General features: G+C 38.2%; 1 protein-coding gene across 2 annotated transcripts in view; it reads left to right on the forward strand.

The window, feature by feature from the left end:
• PTPRN2 (protein tyrosine phosphatase receptor type N2) overlaps positions 1–21,717 on the forward strand; it is a 635,529-nt gene that overhangs the window by 542,314 nt on the left and 71,498 nt on the right. For both annotated transcript variants that reach the window (XM_086865041.1, XM_086865050.1), the window contains one exon: positions 7,636–7,830. In XM_086865041.1, coding sequence (XP_086721167.1) covers positions 7,636–7,830 — 195 coding nt within the window. The remainder of the gene's footprint in view (positions 1–7,635; positions 7,831–21,717) is intronic.

A 21,717-nucleotide genomic window follows, 5' to 3' on the forward strand; every position in this document is an offset into this window, starting at 1 on the left:
TAAAGAATTGTGACCTTTCTTTGTGTATCTCCTGTTTGTGAAGACCAGGGTGCTGCAGTCCTGTTTAGTCCAGCATCTGTTTCACAAAACTTTTAGAAATAAAGGCTCTAAACTGCCATTCTAATGTAGTCCCAGTCAATGGTCTTTTGTATTTTTGTGTAGGAAAACATTCCCCAGCTGAATAACCTAAACATGGTCTTCAGATATCACTGATATTTGCAGGGCAATATTTTCATTGTTTCAGAGAAATATCATTAGACCTATGCTGTTGTGTCTTCCTTGGCAATGTGAGCTATGTAGGAGATAACCTGCTTCCTTCAGGAGCTTCTGGACTATTCAGGTTGCTTCATCATTGATGAGAGGTTGCTGAAATAGTTAAAGTAAAAATACTTTCTCAAGCTGTATTGCATAGACAGCACCTTTGGTTCTGTGCAAGCAAGAAATTTTCATGTCTGCTGGACACCTGGAGATGTGTACAAGACCATGGTGGCTTTTCATTTGATTTGGTAGGAGAAGACTGTGCAAATGTTTGAATTTAAAGAGAGGGAATAAAACAAAGAAATTTAAGAAAAAAAGGAAAGTAATTTTCCATTTAAAGTTAGCCATGTTTTCTTTGTCTTTCCCTTTCTGACTGGCCTTGACGTTCTTTGTACACATAATTACATAATTCTGATTCATCACTAGGAAACATACACAATGCAAAAATAATTGAAATTTTAAATTTCACAGGCCTAAATCAAAATTGAGGTCTTGTTAGAAGAACGATTCTCAAGCCTGTGTTTGGCTGTGATGCTTTCAAAAAGAAACAGCATCCCTGGGTTTTAGATCATTGAAAAATCAAGCAAAGCAAGCCCCCACCCCTTCTCAAGGTTCAGAGTTATATTCAGAGTGTGGTACAGAGGGCAGATAGTGAACTGAACTGGACACATGAAGGCTGCATTGACAATCAAAGAAATATATTTTACTTTCTTCTTTTTTTCTCTCTTTTTTTTTTTTTATTTCTGTTCCTCCCAAGATCTATCACATACAAGTCTAGATAAAAACGAATTGTCCAGAGTATGGATGTGTAATGACATGTTTGATGCTGTGTCTTTCAAAATATTACTCTCAAACATTTTTCCAATATATCCCTTTGTCCCTTTTCTGAAGGGACACAGATATCAGATATAGTTGCCTTTTCTGACAAGAATAGAAAATATAAATGTAAATATTCCACGTATGTAAACAGCTCTTTTATTCCTGGACAAAAAGTATGCTAAAATTAAGCTAAAGCTTGAAAGTATATTTCAATAACTCAAAAATAAATGGTAATAAAGCTGTAATTATCCCCAAAGCTACAAATACAGTAAATAAGTTAAAGTTAAATTTATAGCACCTGCAAGCTTATCAAGTATGCAAAAGCAAAACAAAGGCAGCCAAATGACTTTAGCTTCACCCTGTAGTAACACTAAGCAAATTTAGTTAGAGAATAATGATGTTTATAGTTGTAGATTCATTTATTTTAAAAAAAGAGCTTATCTTATTTTTTCCTTTTTTGAATCTCATTGTCTTATGGCTGCATCCATCCCAGAACAGTGAAATCCAGGCTGTATGTGCAGACCTTTGCTCATCCTGTGAAAGATACCTCCTGAAAAGGAGAATGAGACTACTGTTAAATTAAATGTATTAAAGCTGAGGGGGAAAAAAAAAAAAGGCATTTTAAAGGTCTTATTCCTCCAAAGCTAGCATATAGATTATATATATTTTTAATCTTCATTATAAATTTTATTAAAAGGTGTAGTCTTGAATCATTTAGAATTAAGTGTCAGCATTTTAATTTAAAATTTCTGTTCATTTCACGTATAAAATTAACACAGTGTTCTTGTGATCATGCCTGCTTAGGCAGATTTGTTTCTTGATTGATAGAATATTAGGCAGGTCAGGTTGGAAGGGCTTGGTGTACACTCAGCTATCACTTTTAATAAACAGTAATTTCTTTGTTTAGTGCCTCTGCATTTTCTTAATAGTTATCCATGGAAAGCTTTATTCTCTCTTATATTTTTCTAATTCTAGAATAATTGTGCCACACTTGTTTCTGGACTAACTCAAATGATTTCCATTTTAATTTGCTTAACAAAATATTCTTTAAAGCATGGAAATGTTAGTCCTATTTCCTGGACTTAATTTTTGGTTTTGTGTAAATTTTGGCATCAGTTGCAAAATAGGTTATTTTCATTTATATATAATAATGAAATTATATTTCTTTTTCTAAATAAACTGAAAAGTTGACATTTTCCTCACATCCCAGATCTCCTGTTGGTCAGATCTGAGGTGACAGTGGCTGGGGAAGAAGAGCAGTGTTTTAGATACAAAGTTATTTTCATTTGCTGTGGACTGAAGATTTATCATACATCTGGTACGAGCTAGAAGAGAATGATTCATGTGCTGTGGTCACTGTCTGGACTTGGAATACCTGAAGGTATTGCTTAGAGAATGTGCATTAAGTATTTGAACATCCTCTCTGGAGGCAGCTTTGAGGTGGAATGGCTTGTCTTTTAATTTTTACAAATCTGAGGTGAACATTGGCCATGTCTTAACTGGGATGCTCCAGTCAGCTCTCCTGCCTGTACTGTGTCACCCTGAGGTTCTGAAATTCCATTTTTGCAAATAAAGCAAGGGAAAAGATTCAGTATTGCCTGTTATCCTCAGTTATATCTGGTTTCAGTTCTACACTTACCTACACCCATAATCTTTACCAGGGCATATACACATACTCCTTTCTAAAACCAAACATTTCAGTAAACTGTGTGGCTCGATGGATTTTCCAGTTTCCTTAAGTGGATTTTCCAGCAGATGACAGATTAAAATTTATCTGAGTTCTCTTTTGCTGTCTTGTCCTTCTGTGACACAAAGCCACATGGCAGAGGATGCAGCTCCTGTCACTGGCTGGTGATGTGGCCTAACACTCCTGCTGGTAAGCGAGTCACATCTCCAGAGCAGCCTGGACAGGTACCTGTGGGCTCCATTTCTGAGCAGACTTGGTGCCTCCTTGTTTGAGAGGAGAGTTTCTTACCTCTTCAGGTTCAGAGACCCACCTAACAAAACATGGTGGCTATACCAGCTCCCAGTTTTGTCCAGGAGGTGCAACAAAGTCTCGTAATGCCCTTCTTTAAATGTGGCTAAGCTACATTTATGCTGCAGAGTGGTTCATTCACAAGTGGAATGTATGAATTCAAAAATCTGTTTGTTGTACCTGAGGAAATAGTTGCACTTCATGCTTCTTCCTGTCCCTGTGTGGACAGCCAAGTATTAGGGACATTTTAGAACCTCATTGTGAAGAGGACTGGGGGGTTTCCAAGAATACTGTTTATGGTTTGTTTAAGGTTATCAATTGTGTTTCAAATAAAAAGCTCACTGCAGATGATCATGGTGCAGTGCTTTGAACTCATTTAACTCAACATTATTTACAGAATATTTGTCTTGGTTATGGCAGTTTTTGTCATACGGCGATATTACTTCTCCATTATATACTGCATGTGACCACCATATAAGTTTGATAATAAATGTTGGGAAATAAAAACCAGAGTAAGTGCCTCAGTATGATAGCAATTCCCATGTGATGGGAAATAATGTCATAAACTTCAAATTACCTTTTAAATAAATGTTTATGTCCAACCCATCCATTAGATCATAGCCTGAAGGTCAGGAGGATCGTTTCTTCATCTTTCACTGTATGCATTATGGTTGCTTTTTTAGGTGTAAATGATGTTTTTAAATGAAGAATGGCACTCAAACTATACACAAACAATGGCTAGACATTACTGAGTCGCAGCATGGCAGAAATAGCCTCAGCCACTCTGCTAAATATAGAAATGCAGCAGTAAATTGAATTCATTCTTAGAAAATATTTTTAATGGCTGAGACAATACAGAAATACAGTTCATATCATTCTCACAGTTTGAAGCTTTGACATGTTAGTCAAGTTTGAATTCTAGTTGTGGTTTGGTAAATGGCTGATTTACAAAATGCTTGTGAGAGTGAAGATTTTGGAGAGGAAGGAAGAGCATACCTGAGCATGCAGAGAAGTGCACAGGTAACAGATACTGTATTTGTGACAGCCTGAACCATCTAGGGCTTTGTGCATTTGGAAAGAGATGCCAGCTCAGTAAATGCTATGGGATGGTGTGAAACACCCCACTCTGAGACTCCCCTATTCCCAATGCCTTTCATAGGAATGGAACATTAATGACCCATCTCATAAATTCCTCATAAAGACATTTCCCTGCTTTGAGCTGGACGTCCCTTATCCGTATGTCCTGGAAGAACCCAGATAGCTCCCCAAAATGCCCCATGCTTCAAAGCTTTTATATGTGGTGGCCTTGAATGTGTTATCCCTGCAGTGCCAGGCTAGAAACCCAAGTGGGAGCTGCAGTGGTTGGGCTGCAGAGAGGTGGCTTTGGAGAAGCAGAAGCTGTAGCTGTCCTTCCTGGGGTGGCTGATGTGTGTGGGGGGGGGGATGGGACAGGTTCCTCAGCTGGGGCTGGGCTGGCTGGAAGAGGGGGAAGGAAGAGCTGTTGAGGGCTGTCAGACTGATCTGGAAATAAATTCAAACCAAAAACTTCTGTTTACAGGCAGGGGAAGACCCATTGTCATGGAGATTTAAAACCCCAATCAAGAAATTTAGTGGTGTTTTTGCTTTAGCTATGATTTGACCTTCCTGTTTACATTAAACATTTTTTACGGCAGAGTGCAGTGACATGGTTGCTTTGTTTGAGGTATTTGACAGCTACAGCAGTTCTGGGAATAATTGTTTTGGTTCTATATATGTCAGGAAATAAATATTTTAATATTTGAAATCAGGTACATTTTTAAAAAAAATATTTAAATTCATTATGATTCTCAACTTCACCTTCTTCCACAAGGACCATGAACATGTTAAACTTACTGTTAAAGCAACATTTCTTAGTAATGTATTAAATACTTTATATCCAAAAATATCTTTTTGGTTAGAGGTTAATCTGTTCCAGAACCAGTTGTCTATAATATTGTTTCCTTTGTCATTATAATTCATGCAAAAATGGTACATTAATTTCTTAGAGATCACTTGATCTCAATTCTTTTTTGTTAGCAGAGGTCTATAATCCTTTCCACAGCAACCACTTGTAAAAGCAGAGGATTATGACTTGAGGCAGGATATGAACAGCAGGAACAGATCAACTTAAAAACAAAGATCCTGTTTGAGTACAAATGCTATTGTTAGCACAGAGTTGGGGTGAGTCAAGTGGCAGGATGTCTATTAGAATATAATAAATTCATATCAACGCCACATGGCATGCTAGCCAGAAGCCACATCCTTCTAGCAGTTATGTGATAGACCTCTTATTTTTATACCTTTACTTATTATACTTTTGCTTAGTCCAATAAACCATTCCCAGAGGGAATGTCTGATATCTAAACATCTGAGCAGCTTTTCGGTTTTCTGTAGATTTATTTTTCTGTCTAAAAAGTTTCCGCTCTGTTTTACTTTTCCCAAAATCTGCTAAAAGCAGGGATTTGAAATTACACTACTGCAAGGTCATTCTGAGGTTAGTAATAGTGTTGTGGACTATTGCTATCTTTTCTTATGAAGTGTGTGATCCTCCAGAGAAGAAAAAAAGCTTTTTTTCTTTGTTCCTATATTTCAAAATAAGAGATACAATGACATATTTTCCTTTATTAAAAAGTCGTGTTTAATACTGATAGTTTAATTGACCTATCTAACACTGATATCTGTGACTCAATTCAATGTATTTTTGAAGTTTAATTTAGTTTTCTAATATTTTTCATGTTAAAGTTAGTAGGAAGTTACAGAGGTACCAAGTGACAGAATACATACTACTATAGTGTGGAAAACCCCTACCTTTGATAAAAATTAGAAAAACTCTTTCATGGTCTAGACAAAATTAATAAAGATACAAAAATGCTGTGATGGAGTAGCAGTTTCACACGAGACAGTCTTCTATGCAGTTATTCCAACTACTGACACAATGTAGTATTCTCTGCTTCCCAAGCTTCTGTTAACTGAATTTTTGTAACAGAACTGAAATACAGCATTTATAAATGATATTAATTTGATCTCAGTATATCTAAATTCGTGTGTGCATACTTACACACACACACACACGCATGCTGTATCAAACACCATCAAATAGTAAGAGTCCACATAAGGATCTCTAATGACAAGACAGAAGTTTTGGGAGAAAAGAGAATTTGAAGGACCTGTAATCACTGTCATGGGGTGATAACAGGAGAACTCAGTATGGTGGTTTCAGGGAGTTTGTTTGAATGCTTGCTGATGCATGGATTAGGATCCCCCATCAGTGTCCTAAAGTTAGCAAGGTTAAAAAAACCCCAAACATAATCTTAAGTTATATTTCAAACTCCTGTCTGAAAAGATTTTATTGCAGTTCATGAATAATGGTTTTCAGATCATCCTACTGATGGCCATTTGGGCTGCAACTAAATTGTCAATGAATAAGAATACAGAAGCTATGGCATTCCAATGGTATGAATTTTTCAGCCTGTATTATTTTGTTAGCCTGAGGCAAGAGATTGTGCTCTTAGTACTCGCCTGTGCAGAATGAGTAATCTGAGACAAATGTGTACCCACACCACGTGTGCAGTGTGGCCACATCCTACAGACGGGTCAGTGTCGCTGCGTGCCACAGGCAGCCAAGGACCTCTCATGGACAATAGTCATATGTTAAAAAAATCATCATTTTATTACAGTGTCTGTGATCTCACCACCACAGCTGATTCTAACAGCATTACAACATGACATTGTAACTGTGGGTCTGCTCATCCTGTTAGAAACAGAATTTTATACTATCAGAAGTTGGTTTTACCAGCAGGATTTTCTGTTACCTAACCAGAATTCTGTATATGTTCATGAATTCTATGCATGAGAGCAACTGAAAATACGTATTCCCAGTGCTATCTATTTTGGTGTTTCAACATGACTTGCATTAGTGTGTGTGATAGCTTGAATTTTCTTTCTTCGCCAAAGCTGCTTAAACAATACAATGACAGATTTCTGCTTTTATTCTTCGTTAATGTCATTCTTCATCCTCTCTGCCCCACATCAGGGAGGAAGTGTTGCGAGTTTGCTATTTTAATGAAGAGAAATGAGGCATCTATCAACTAGGATTTACACTGGAGAGCACATCAATTCAGTTGCCTTGAGCTTGCTGAGTTTGCATATCCAGGGCCAAGCAGTGCTCTCAATTACTCCTGTGCAATGCCATTAATTTCAGGAGGTTGTGTGGTTCAAAAGTGGCTTTGCAGAATGTGGGGCGATATTAGGGAGAGAAAAAAAAAAAAAATACATCCGTTAGAGGAGTGAAGCTCCAAAATAAGATTTTTGGTTATCTATATGGAGACGTGCACGCAGTCATAATTGCACCTTTGAAAGGTTAGGGTAGTCATCATGTAGTAATTTCATTGAGCATCCCTTTGTAGCTGCGCTTAACAGAACAGACAGCCGCCCAAAAATTACTGCAGTGAGGGGGAAAACACTTCCAGCCCTGGAAACATATTGTAAATCACATGTCTTTAGTAGACTCTATCCTGTAATTACTCTTAACCGTAGGTTGTTTCCTCCTCTCTCTGTTGCTCCAGGAGCTATGCCGGCAGCGCATGGCAGTGAAAACCTCAGATCGGCCCGAGCCCCTGCACTCGTCTCGAATCAACAGCGTTTCCTCTCAGTTCAGCGATGGGCCCATCCCCAGCCCCTCAGCCCGGAGCAGCACCTCGTCCTGGTGTGAGGAGCCCGTCCAGTCCAACATGGACATCTCCACCGGTCACATGATCCTGGTAAGGCACCCTCGTCTTCGTGGCACCACAAACTGTGACAGAATTTTAGGCACCTGCTCAGCTTTTGGAAAGAGGTAGCTCTAAAAGACAGGGAAGAATACTTCTCACAGGTTGAAAATATTCCTGAGCTTCATTAGTAATCTTAACTTTGTACAATTAAAACTAAAGGCATTTTTATTTCCATTTATTTTTCATTATATCTTTGTTTTTCTTCTCTTGGGAACATTCTTTTATCTTGGACATATGAATTGTTTGCATGCTTGCTTTTAAGAAAAAAATCCTTGTGGTGTCTTCTTGTCCTATTAATTTATGTTTAATTTATTAAATTCATTAATTACTTAATATTTAATAGTAATTTAATATATTAAATAAATTAATTATTTATTAATTTATGTTCTTGGACAGCTGAAGAAATCTGCCAAATTTCTGATCAGCTCACTGCTTTTTGTCATGTGTCTCCAACATGTGGAGGTATCTAAGCTGAGAAGGCAACAGAAGATTAGTGATATAGAGCAATTTGTTTCTGTCACCCTTAAAAAAAAAAAAAAAGAGATCTGAATTTTCAGTCTTGCCTGGATGTTTTTTTTTGTCCTTGGATGAATTTCTTCCAAGCTGTATTTCTCATGTTTGAAATGATCCAAATATATTCTATTGATGGAGTCTATGCTGGAAATCTTGGCTTACTTCCAAGCACAGCTTGAGGCCAGTATCAAAGGATGGACACATGAAGAGTTTCATGTGTAAGAGTCAGAGTCCAGTGGTTGGGACTGGTGGAGTCTGTTTCTGTCCTGTTGGGAGAGCTGTAGAGTAATCCTCTAATTTTTGTGCTTTATTTTCATCTTTTTTTAAATATTTACTTTCTCTCAGGAGTGCATTGACATTTGCTGAGTAGAAGTTAGGTGGTGGTAAAGAACTTGACCAAAAGTTGGGTTATTTTGCTTTATATATTTGACTTCTGCTTTTACCTGAAGTAAGCATCCTTTCTAATTGATAGTTTGCCATGCTTTTGGGAACTTCTCTCCATCATGTCATACTTTTGGGTTATAATTTTTAAACTTCTATATTTTTCTGGGCTTATATTTGAAAGTACTGCCTTCTGAGGTATTTTTCAAGTTCTTACAAGCCAACCTTACATAACGGAGAAAAAAATGAAGTCAGGCAAAACCCAAAAAACTAATTTGACCTCAGCCAGGTTACTGATCTCCTTCAGCCTTGATCAGGTCAGCTATAAAACTGAGCAAAAGCAGGGCAGGATTTTAAACCAGATACTTCCTCAGAGTATCTCATCCCGTGTAAATACATCTCTGCCATCCCCCTCCCAAAAGTAATTAATTAATTATTATGTTAATATCTGGTAGACAAGTGCAGTTTGGAAGGGTTGTTCCCATGACAGAAAACCATTGATTATAGTTTTGACTGTTCCACTTTTGCCTAAACATAATTAAAATTAACTCGATTTCCTTTAGTAGTTAAATAAAATACTTGGGGGCTGGGGAGGAGGATGGGGGAACCCCAAACATTTCCAGTTGCCCAACCTCAAAATAAATACAAATTCTGAGGCAAGGTTCAGAAAGTTCTGAGGCAATATATTTGTATGGACATAAAAGCAAAATTTCCTATGTAGATGGAAATATGCATTTAACATTTGCAATCAGTTTCAACTACTTCAAATAGAGCAAAATTGTTTTCAGTAATATTATTGGGAAATGTGAAAAATTCATCTCAAAATCATGCTTTAAGGAGAGAAAGTTGCATATTGGAACCACTTATTCTGGCTCTGCAAATTTCTTCAAAATTGCAAGAAAGTGTTGTCTTCATATGGCAATAAATAAACTTTAAAAAATAGTCAGATTGGTCAAGATCACTGTTACAGTGTTCAGTGTCCACAATCCAGTCAATCCTGTTTAACCCTGGATGAACTCATACATGTGTTAACTATCTAACAGCAGATGTTATATCTTAGATGGTGAGGGTTCAAAGAAGGGTAAAGAAATGCCGTAGTGTTTTGAGAGTCACAAGCCACACAGAGCCACAGAGAGAGAGTAAAAACAGTTAATTTGTTAAGTCTAGCCTGAACAAACAAAAATCAGTGATTCAGGGCAGTCTGCCTATGTGCTGTGGCATACAGGATGGGGAAAAATTGTTCTTAATGGACTCAGATGATATAGTTAGGAAGAAAATATGTATTAGCATCGAAAGGATGCATTTAGCTTTGCTATCAGGGCAAGTCTAATAGGAGGGTCAGGCAGGCAGGGGGATGTTTACTTAAGGAAGCAGTTAAACCATAAATACAAGATTTGCCAAAGGCGAAGCTGGGTTAGGTTTACATGGAAAGATCAGCATCTCTCAGCTACAGCACAGAAGCAGATGATTTGGCTTGATCATGTTTTGTGTCACTGTAGGGTCACAATGAAACCAGAGAGCTGACCCAGTTTATGTTCTGCTCAACACTAAATGCACATCTCTGCAATGCCTTATTTACCTGAATTTCTCTCTTTCTGGGGATGCTGTGGCTTGTTGGACCTCAGCAACAGAAGCAGCTCACCAGAGGTGAACTCTTCCTCACTTTGCCTCACAGATATAAGTGGAGGAGAGTGAGGAAACACTTTGCAACTTTTATACCATTCAATACAAGACATTTTTCAGTTCTTCTCATTTCCCTTTCCCACAATCCTCTTACCTTTTAAATTTTGTAGATATTTTCTGTGAAAAATATCTCAGTGCCCAAAAAAGCAATGAGAAATATTAGCAAGGGGCCTAGTAAGAATGGCAAATACCCTCTGTTTTTTAGGGTAAATGCACTTACAGGTCTGTAAATGTGTTTTTGAGCTCCACAATGTGCAGTGAAGGGGTAGTTAGCTGAGCTAAGGCTCCTCAGTCCTTATTGCTCATAGGTGCCAGGATCTCCCTAGAGAAAATAAAACAATGGATTACTGTGTAAAGTGGCAGCAGGAAATAATTTTTTTGATCCATAAACAGAATAAAACTTTAATGAAAATAGCTTAGAAGTGTGTGACTGCTGAATTACTCCATGTAATCTTATTCAGAGGTAGTGCTGGTCAGAAATATTTCTGTAAAGCTGTTTAATTTGCTGGAAAATGCTATCAGTCATAGCTGCTGTCATATCTAAGTCACCTCAGCTTAGGGTTTGTTGGAACTTGAGTTGGCCACAGGTACTGTTTTCTTGGAGGACTTTCCACTTGTTAGCCCATGGTTTATAGTGCTCAAGGTGTGCAGAAACCAGGAATCTTCCAAACCCTGGGGGTGTGGGGCAGCCTCCTCAGACTGAAACCAGCCTTCAAAGGGGAAAATCCTGCATTTCTGCCACTTCCCTGTGCAGCAAAGGCAATGCCTCTGCACTGCTGACAGCATTGGGAGGTGGTTTGAGCTGTTGGCAGGAGGAAGCAGGGAGGGCTCAGGAGGCCCAGAAGGACAGCGATAACAACATTCAGAGCTCTTTTTTTTTTCCTTTTCACTGTCTTTTTCATCACATTTCTAACAGGAGGGTGGCGCATATGGCACATTTTGATTCTGTCTTTTTAAAAAATCCAAGCACTTTGGAAAGTGTAATTAGAGGAGCATGTTTAATGCAGTCATGTTTGTGGCCCTGACTGGCTGGTTTCAGCATAAGCAACAACTCAGGATGTGTGCCCTCGTTTTGGTCACCACTGGTTTAGCAAGAAAACACCATTCAGAAGGGAAAGAATACAACAAGGGAAAGAATAGAACTTAAATTTCCACCCCCTTTATTCTCATGTGAATGTCTATATTTCAGCTGATAAGAGAAGTTCTAAGAAAGGAAAACAGTTTGCAGTCCAGCAAGAAAACCAGAGACGGTTTAAAAGTGATCAAGAGAAATTTAGTCTCCCTAACTTGGGCTCCTATATTTTAGGCACTTAATGAAGTGTTGGTGTTGACTTGAGTCCATAAATTCCCCCTCTGGTTGATGAAGTGAGTAGGTGGCTATGAAGGTCTCCAGAGAATTGGGCAGAGAGCAGATTTGTCTTGAGATGCCTCCTTTGTGCCTGCACAATCCGGTTGATGTTTGCAGCTTACATGAAGGAGTCTCTTTTGTTTGTGCTGTAGCACAAGTTCAGCACCAAGGTGGATTGGATCCTACACCTGCTTCACGTATTACCATGCTTTTTGGTTAGAATAATTATAATCTTTTATGGGGTTTTAAATGAAGAACAGTACTGCAAGAAGGGAATGTATGCTTTTGATGATAGCATTATCAGGTTGTTATCTGAATACCATATAAAAGAGGGAATTTGCAGGAGCAGAAGTGATTTTCTGTGTTTCGCAGGATTTTCTGTGTTTTGCAGGTTTTTTCCTTGTAAAGACAGATGTGCAAAGTTTGGAGCATTATACATCAATTAGAATTTCAGAAAGTGTGAATTTACAAAAGGTCTTTTTCAGTATTTTTTGGAAGCTGAAATCTGAGAAATCTTCTCCCAGAGGGTATGAAAATGCTTCATGTATTGGAAATAATAACAATATGTGATTGTTTGTGATGGTGTTCTTTTCAGAAAGAGAATAAAGTTTCATACTTGGGCTGAATGAGTTGGTGGGAGCAGATGAGCTACAGCCTGAAATCTATGGCCTTTTATCTAGGAGATGTAAGTCTGCTTAATCCCCTTGTCTTTGGCAATATGCCTGTAAAACCAGCACATTCACCCCAGAAAAGTGAAGGATGGCCTCATATGAGAACTTTCTGCCAAAGTCCTGGGTCAGGTTGTGTCCCACAAGGTGACACAACCTTAGCTGGGGGCCTGGGGTGGGGGCCTGGTGCTGCTAAAACAGACAATCCCCAGGTGCTGAATTTTGCATCCACTTCAGTTTTGGTGCTGAATCACTGGCAGCACTGCTGTAGGACTGGGAAGGGAGACAAGGTGGGAATAGTTTCCAAGACTGAACCTGGGGTTTTTTGATAATATTGTTATCCTGTACTCTATGAATAGCAACTTTTTGAAGGTTTCTTAGCAATTTCCCCCTCACTCTCGTTTTTTGAAATAAATTCTTTTTGAAATGAGCTCTATGGAGTAGCAGATATAGATTTTTTTTTAACTGAATATGGAAGAGTGTAGAACTGAGTGACTGAAGGCACATAGCAACAATAAAAGGTATTTGCTAGATCCTGTACTACATCTTGCTGAAATTCCTTCACATTATCCCTAAATCTGCAATAAAATTGGGAGCAAAAGGCATCTAAACACACTTCTCTAAATGAAGAGAGAAGCTCCAGCATGTAAGGACAAATAGCACTGAGCTAGAAGCAGGTGTACTTTCCACCTTGACCTTAATCTATATACACTCTAAACATCTCCTGAGCGAAGCAGCATGCAGAGCATGAGTGCAGTGCGCTGCCTGGGGACACAGATGCTGCAGAGGTGATTAATGCTGGCAGGGACAAAGGTGAGCAGTGCAGGTATGGAAAGCAAGCTCTTTGTCCCAGTCATTTGTTTGAGTATTAAATGGGTTTTAATTTTTTTTTTTTCCTTTTCCCATCATCTCCTTCTACCAGCATTAATACCTCCTCACGCATCTCAAGAATATAAATACCTTGTTTAAAAAAAGCTTGCAACTGAGAAAATGAAGAAAAAAAATCCTCCCTCATATGGGAAGGGAAAAAAGTCAGTTGCAAAGTTTAGCTAAAAGCATAAACTCCTTACACATGTGCTAAGTGGATCTAAATCCCATCTTATCTTTCAGCTGTGCCAGTATAAATAGTTTTAGCAGTCTCACAAAATTAAGTCCCAAGAAAGCTTTGGCCCTAAAGGCCATTTCATCATGAGCACTTGGACAGGAGGAGTCACAAGGGAAAGGGCTGTTGTATATTGCATTACTCAGTGACAGGATAGCCAATATCCCAAAAAGACATAAACACTGTGGATGGGAAAATCTTTACCCATCTCTCCCTGAGTTGTCATGCTTTTAGGGAGAAGCAGAGCTGGCTGCCTCCTCAAAGATCCTCTGCTGATGAAATAGTGTTTATCCCTTCATTTTACCTTTTTTTTTCCCCTCCCGAAATGTTTAAGTTGTTTTGAAACATTTGCCTGTGTTTGTTTAAAGCTGGGACTTCAGATACAGGAGCAAAGAAAAGCGCGAAGAAAAGTGAAAAAAAATCTCATGGCATATGGAAACAGCTCTACTAATAGAGCCATAAATCTAATAAATGGAAGAATGTACTACATAGATTACATCAATAAGACTCAGAAAAAATATTCATGAACATATTACTCTTTGATTCTTCCATTTTTATTTGTTTCATAATAAGTTGCCCCCCATTTTCTATATTAATTTTGGTGAATGGCCCTTAGGAAATAATGACAATTGCAGTCAGTATTAAATCGAGAAAAACATTCCTCTTGAACATGGTATGAAATTGATTTAAAAATCTTTTTTTTTCCTAAATTCTTCCATGCCAGTTGTTATCCTCTAATGTATTCATGATTGGAAATAACTCACCAAATTTCTGTGACTACATCTTGCCCTGTCATTTGACTGTAAAGTGTTTATTCCAGCTTTGTTTAAGCTGCTTTGGTTGAACACTTTTATCCAAGTTACATCATTCCCTAAGGCTTTTAGTAGAAAGACGAAGAAAACATTTCTCTTAATATTCTGAAGTACTAATTTTAAAAGTGTTACATTGGGAGAAATACGTGACACAAAACGAGGTTATGCAACTGTGTGAACCAAGTGAAAAGAAAGAATCATTTTCTTGGCTGAAACAAATCTCAGTGGCTATCTGGACTTTTTTCTGTTCCACCCAGCTTTCTTGTATTTCTAGAGGACATCCAGGTAATGTCCAGGCAAGACAAGTATCAGCTGTAGCAAGTAGCAGTAGATGGGGATGTAATGAAAAATGGCTGAGTTCTGATACTTCAGACAAGAAATGTTACTGAATACTCAGCTGCTTCTGAGTCTCATGAACCGTGGAGTCTCCTGGAGACAAACATTTATCTGGAAGGTCTTGTCTTTTGGCTCCAAATGCACCCTCAGTGATGAGGTGCTCTTGCTGTATTTTTCCTATTGTGCACGCTCACATCATGCATTAAATCCTTGATAACTCATTGTAGCAGATACAGCAGTCAATCATATTTTGGATCTAACAGGTGGGAAGAAGAAGAATATGTTTAGAAGAATACTAGAAAGAGGGTGATTCAGGAAGACTTCTCAGGCAGGAGACCCAAGATGATAATATATATTACAGAGTATTTCTGAGCTGGTGGAAGAGTTCAGATATGAGAAAGTGGTGAGTTTTGACTCACTATGGGGTAAAAAAATCAGTCACATGGGTTGATAGACAGGGTGCACTGCTAAAATCAAATGATGTGTGCTAAATGGGACTACAGCTTCAGACCTTCTCAAAATGTGTAAGAGTTCAGGGTGAAACAGGGACTTGCTTCATGATACTTCCAAAGAGACATAAGTAAAACATAGAAGTACATAATAAAACATAGTAAGACATACTCAACATAGTAAAACATAATAAAATACAGTAAGACATAAAAAACATAGAGTGCACTATGTTTTTGCACTTCTGTGCCAGCTGCAGTTTAGGATGCCCGGGACAGCTCCCATCAGTATTTTGGAGAGCCCTTTCTGTGGGCCATGCCAGCAAAAATTATTGAACGTGGCCTGGTTATTTGTAATGAAGACAGTTTAGTCCCTCCACTGATTCAACAAAGTCTGGTTATGCTCATCTTCAGGGCAAGATTAAAAAAACTTACACTTTGCTTTCTGTAAACTTCTTCTGGGATTAGACCATAATTTGTCAGTGTTTTCTGAGTAAGGTAACAGAATTTGGGTGGTATTTGGAAAATTTGATGTGTAGGACACAGACAGAATGCTCCTGTGATGATCAAATTTTGCATATGCACCCACGACGCAGCTGTGGAAAGATTTTTTAAATAAGGAGATAAACATTAAAATAATCTGAAGTTTGCTTGGAAGTGGATGACATAGTATTTGTTCTTCAGTAATAGAGGACTGTTTTACTTTTTGGTCAAAGCCATGCAAAGTATTCCACCCTTAAATATTACATCCCTACCCCAGTATGTCTTTATAAATGATATAATTTTACTGAGTTTGTCTCCTTTATGTAACTGTCCTTTTGTTTCAGACCAGAGTAATATCTTTTTTTCTAGTTGGCAGCTCTCCCTCAATGCTGTCATGTCTCCCTTCTCCTCTTCTCCTAAACTCATGAGCTAATGCTGCTTTAGGTTGCCAAGCTGGTCAAGAAAACCCTATTCATAGCAAGGGAGAATTATGAGTTGCCTCTTGTTGCTGGCTGTATGTTGGGCCTTTGCATTGAACTAAGAATAGAAGGGAGGGGTGATAAACTGCTCACAAGCATCACCTCCTCCAAGCACAACCTGCCATTGCTCTAGGAATTATTCTCTGGCTTTTTTCTTTCTGGAATGATTATGAGGGCTGGTGTCCAGGTCCTAAAATGTTTTTGTCCTCTGTCTGGTCAGTAGTAAATCCATCATGGTTTGTTGAAGATGGTTGGTTTCTGGATTTGACCCATCTTTATAAAATATTTCTCTGTGTATCACAACTGTGTTATTTTTATGATTTATGTGAAGGTTTGCCACCTTCTGACTGGGCTTTTTGTACCAACTAAAATATTCCTGTGAACATCCAAAAACCCTTCTGCACATAGAAACTAAGCTCTAGTAGCTGTCAGGCTGCAGTGAATTGAAGCACGTTTCTGTACATCTTTTATTAAATATGTGCATATGCAGCACATTTCTTTAAAGAAAATAGTAGATGACAATGTCTCCTTTTTGGATGCATTATATTTGTACTTCAGCATTGAAGAGAGTCTGGTAATTATAAAGCTGTTTAAGCGATTTTATTTTAGAATTATAAAGGTACGGAACTTGAGAAAACAAATGCAGTCAGTTATTTACTACTGACTACTTCTTTCATTCTTTCTGTATTTAATTTAAGTGGACTGAAGCTTATAAATAAAATAAAATATAAAAATATAAATACAAATAAAAAAACTGAAAGACTAGCAATGCACACCATGATTTGTGTTCTTGCTGTCATGCAAATTCACAGAAAGAAGGAAACATATTAAAGAAATTTGATAAGACCAGGTGGTCTGAGTGAATAATTTCCCTTTCATTAACATATTCCTCTTATTAACTCTGTAATTAATTGTACATAGCTAAGGAAAGCTATGGAAATTGCATTTTGAGATGTATCAAAGCTGACTTTATGCTTCAGACTTCCATGCAATTTACTATTAATGAAGCAAGAGATGGAGGCCCCAAATCTATAATTATTACTTACTATTTGAATGACAAGCAAAGAATTTTATCAGCACAGTTTCAAATGAAAGGGGATTAGCAGCTAATGTTGAAATTGTTAATCTTTCTTATTAAAATAATTTTGACGAGAGTGTTTAGCCTGAAAGAGGTTTCTGGAACATCATTTACCATTAAAACAGCTATTTTCTGAGGCTCAGTATGAATTTGTCTAAGTTTGACAGCAGGGTGCAAATATTTTTTAAATGAATGAATATTTTATGGGAGCTAAGGCTGTTCATGTGTGAGCTGATGCCGTGCTGCTTGCTGTGTGCATATTCCTAGAATGTGTAGCAGGACGGTAGTTCAATATCCATCTCACCAAAGTGGAGATGTCTACTGAGATAACAAGGGGAAAAAAGCTACAGCAGGAAAATCTGGGAGCTGAAATTGCACCCACGGCTGCGTCTGCAGACGAGTGATTAGCAGGTGGGAGCCCAGTCAAAATCAGGCCCTAGATCTTGGTGATATATTTATGACACAGTGTTACTTCATGTTTATTTAGGCCTTCTTATACCTTTAAATACTGGTATATTTTCAGGGTTTGTGTATTTTTTTTAGTATCATGTGCTTTGAGATGACTCTTCAGTGGTGGGTGCTTTATGCCCACACTCATGGTTGTGTACAAATACCATGAACAGCAGTGGTATCCTCTGCAGGTATAGATAAATATTTGGGAGCAGAGATACAATATATACAACTTTTCTGTGTTAACCAAAAACCATTTAGTGTTTTAAATTTTAAAACTTTTCCTTGCAATATTTGCAATTTTTGTCTCTTTCAGCAGTGCACAAATGAAGCTGACAAGGCTGTTTGTGCTCCTTGGGATGAGGAAATAGTGAATATATAGTGACATAAATGGTGAAAAGCACAGCAGTGATAATTTATAAAATTTAATTTGCGGTGATCTTAGCCACATCAGTACTGGAGATGTATGTTAAAGAACCCTTTTTATCTGCTTGTGTCACATTACAGAAAAAAGCTAATGGAAAAGATGTCACATGTCTTTGCCAGTGATATATTTTGCCAGTAGAACAGATAGAGATCATTTAAATGCTTTAAGACATTATTTGCATGAATAGATGGACTGTGTGTAGAAGTACCATCAACACAACAAACCCTCATATACCTGCTCTTCCATGAGATTACTCCAAGCTTCACCTCTGTGTGGAGCATGTGGAACTTCACTGGGCACACCCCAAAAACTGCAGGTTACAGAACATTTTATCTGTGGTCCTACAGTGTTCCTTGGAACAGTCTTGCAGAGGGAGTACTGCAGCAGGAAGTGTCCTTAAGTGTACATTCACTTCATTCATCAGACAATACCAAAGGAGCTTTTTAGCTCAAGCATAGCAATTGGTAAATAGCATACAGTAATGATACCCAGAGAACCACTTTCATCTTAAAATCATGTTTTGTATGTATTGTAATTATGTGTTGGGTCAAAGGCATCGAGGGTGCTTCTTAACCTGTAAGAATCAATACAAACTGTGTAGACCATGGCAGTAAGAGACAGTCACCATGACAGTGTGGTAGGCTGGGGTGGGCTTAAAAGATGGACTTCTTCAAGGATGAAGCTAATGCAGAATCCAAACCCAAAGCTTTTCTAAATGCAGGACTATTTCTGCTGCAGCTATTTATCTACTGCTTTATCTGCTGCAGGGGAAGGCACCTGGAAGGGTTGGGTTTATTAACCACAGCAACCTAAGATGCCCAGGGCAGTGCTGGCTCACAGCAGAGGGGCGTCCTGCTGCTTCTCAAGGGTGGGTGTGTGTGTCACACACCTGCCTGAGAAAAGTGCTTTCTTCATTCTTCATTGCCTCCTTTCACCTTTTGTTATCTTTGTTTGCATTGGACCAGTTTGATTGAAAACATCATGATAGTGTCTCTTTGCTGTAGTAAATGTACTAATGGTGCCTAATACACTATTTCTTCTGGAAGTCCATTAATGGCTTCTGTGTCATTTGAAGTTCTGTTGTAGTCAAGAAAACTCTCTGGTATCTGAGGGTATCCACCAGCCTTTGGCTTACCATATGTGTGTCCTCATAACTGAATTTTGAGAAACTTTGTCTTTCAGGTAGGATTCTGGGGCCTGATAAAAGAAATTTTGATTAAAGTCACCAGGATCCTTTCAATTCACTTCAGTAACCAAAATAGTAATAAGCCAGTGCTTATATACTACTTTCCATCAGTAGATTCAAAGCTCTATTTAAAGGGCAATGTCATTATCCTGTCTTTTTAGTCCAGGAAACTCAGGCACAGACAGGGAAACATCTTGACCAAGACAAGCCTTAAGGTTGGAAACAGAGCCAGGAGTAGACCCCCATTCCCTGGTGTCCCAGTGCTGTGCTCTCACAGCTCACCATATTTGCTTTAACAGAAAAAGGATTGTATCAAAGGATATTATTTTTGCCCCTTTTTGTCACTTATTACGTTTTTTTTATGACATGAAAGTATAAAGGAATTCTGGACTTGGGTTTGTCAGATGTCATTCTATGAGTTTAGTTTTCACCTCATTATCTAAGAAGTATTCCATATTTGGAGAGCTGACTGAAAGATATTAAATACATATTGAAAAAGCTTGTGAAAACCAAACTGAGGATGTGCAGTCTATAGTAAATAACTCTATGTTGGAAATGGATGCCTTCCACACATTTTTTGAGTCTCTTCTGAATTGATAACAGTTTTCTTCAAGTGTATATGCCCAATCTGCTAAATCCTTAGCAATCATGCACATGCACCAAATTTTAGGTTCTTTTTCTCTCTGTTTAACAGTCAGCTGTACTTTTACTGTCTACTCAAACCTACTAATGTCACTCCCTCAATGTATTCTCCTTGTTCAGCAGTTGAAGGGAAGGGTTCCAAGGAAAAGAAACAGCATGCAAGGAAATGTTGAGAGTTACCAGCTATAACCAAAATTTGTTTCTTCCCATAGCATTCAGCTGTGTTCTGGTTTTTGTTTTTCTGACTTTTTTCCTTTGCAGTATAGTGTCTTCTTTCATCATTTCACTTCTTTGTTGACCTCTACAGTCTGTTCTTGGCTTCTTCTTCTGTCCTCTTTCACATTGTTTTTTCCTTGTTCTTATTCTGCCCTCTGTCACTTCAAATATTTTCATCCGTGGATTAGACCAGTGTTCCTCAAACTTCTTTAAAGTGTTATCCTTTACTGGCTTCCATGGAAACCCAAGAATCCCAGGAGTAGGCAGGATGTCTTCAGCTTATGCACTTCTAAAGCTTTTCTACCATCACTTCACAATCCCTTTTGAATGCTTTCATGAGAAAAATATTAGAGAATCACTGAGCTAGGCCAGCGTCAGTTGAAAATCCCATGGTGCGTGGATAAAAGGTTACCTGAAAAATGGGGCACTTCCTCCAGATTTGGGAGCTGGGTAGATGCCAGCTGCATCTTTCTCACAGCCAGCATTGCTTATTCTCCTACTGCATGTTGTTTCAGCATGGCTGTGAGTGTGACATGGAAGGGGTAGGGCAGAAGTGTCTTCTCCCACAGTTGTCTCTTAAGTCCTGAAAGGGCTTCTGTGAAAAAAGTTTCTTCATTTCTTACTGTCATGAAATCATAAAGTCATTTAGGGTAGTCATTTATTGGAGGAAGAGACCTCCAATATCAAGTCCAACCATTAAAAAATCAGTATTTCATTCAGCCTGCTTTCTGAGCTGTCTTTTGTAGTCAAACTGTTTGTTTTTACTATTGCACTGAGTTTGCTCTGCATCCATGAGATTGCTAGCTCAATAATTGTGTTGCTTCTCTGTGTGCAAACATGGAACTTCCTCGGTAGTGGACATGGTTCCAGAATGGTCCTGAGTGCAAGGATGTGATTGTTGAAGATGTTGGTGGAGTTTGAAGTGTCCATTTGCTGTTACAGGAGATTTCTAAGGAAAAGGCTGATTATCCAGTCTGTTCTTTCCCTGATTTTTCTTGCAGTAACCTAATGGTCACTTGTGTTTCTATGCATAGCCTGCTTCTGGCTGTGGGTACAGCATGAATTGAAAGACTTATTGGATTTCATATTGCTTGTTCTCAATTTTCTACAACCTCTGTGTGTGTTTAGGTAGAAACTCTATCAGTTCAGTATCTTACCTTGCCCCACCACCCAAAAAGAACCCCAAACCCACACTGAAAAGCAGAGGGGTTTTCCTTTATGAGTTATTATTTATTCCTGGAGAAGCACTTTTGGCTTTTATTCACGAGTTTAAGAGTAGCAGTAAGTACTTATCCTTTTGCTTTAGCCAGGGGTATTATGTCTGTAAAAGTAATTTTTTCCTTTCTGCCCTCAAGAAGGCCAGTGTCTAACATAGTGATATGTTTCCAGACTATCTATAAATCACATCATCTTCTGTATCACTTGGATATACTTGGTCATGGTTGCCTGGGTTTTACTGGTGTCATTATCTCTGTAGAACTTGACCACGCTTGAAGAGAGGATTATTTTTAAATGTGACATTTTCAGAATTCCTTATTTATCTCTTGGTAATTTTTTTATATGTAGTAAAGGAAGATGACTATACAAGTGCTCTGAAAAGAAACACAGACTGTAATTCATTAAAATTT

The sequence above is a fragment of the Cyanistes caeruleus genome, chromosome 1 (assembly GCF_971803275.1).
Source record: "Cyanistes caeruleus chromosome 1, bCyaCae1.hap1.1, whole genome shotgun sequence".
NCBI lineage: Eukaryota > Metazoa > Chordata > Aves > Passeriformes > Paridae > Cyanistes > Cyanistes caeruleus.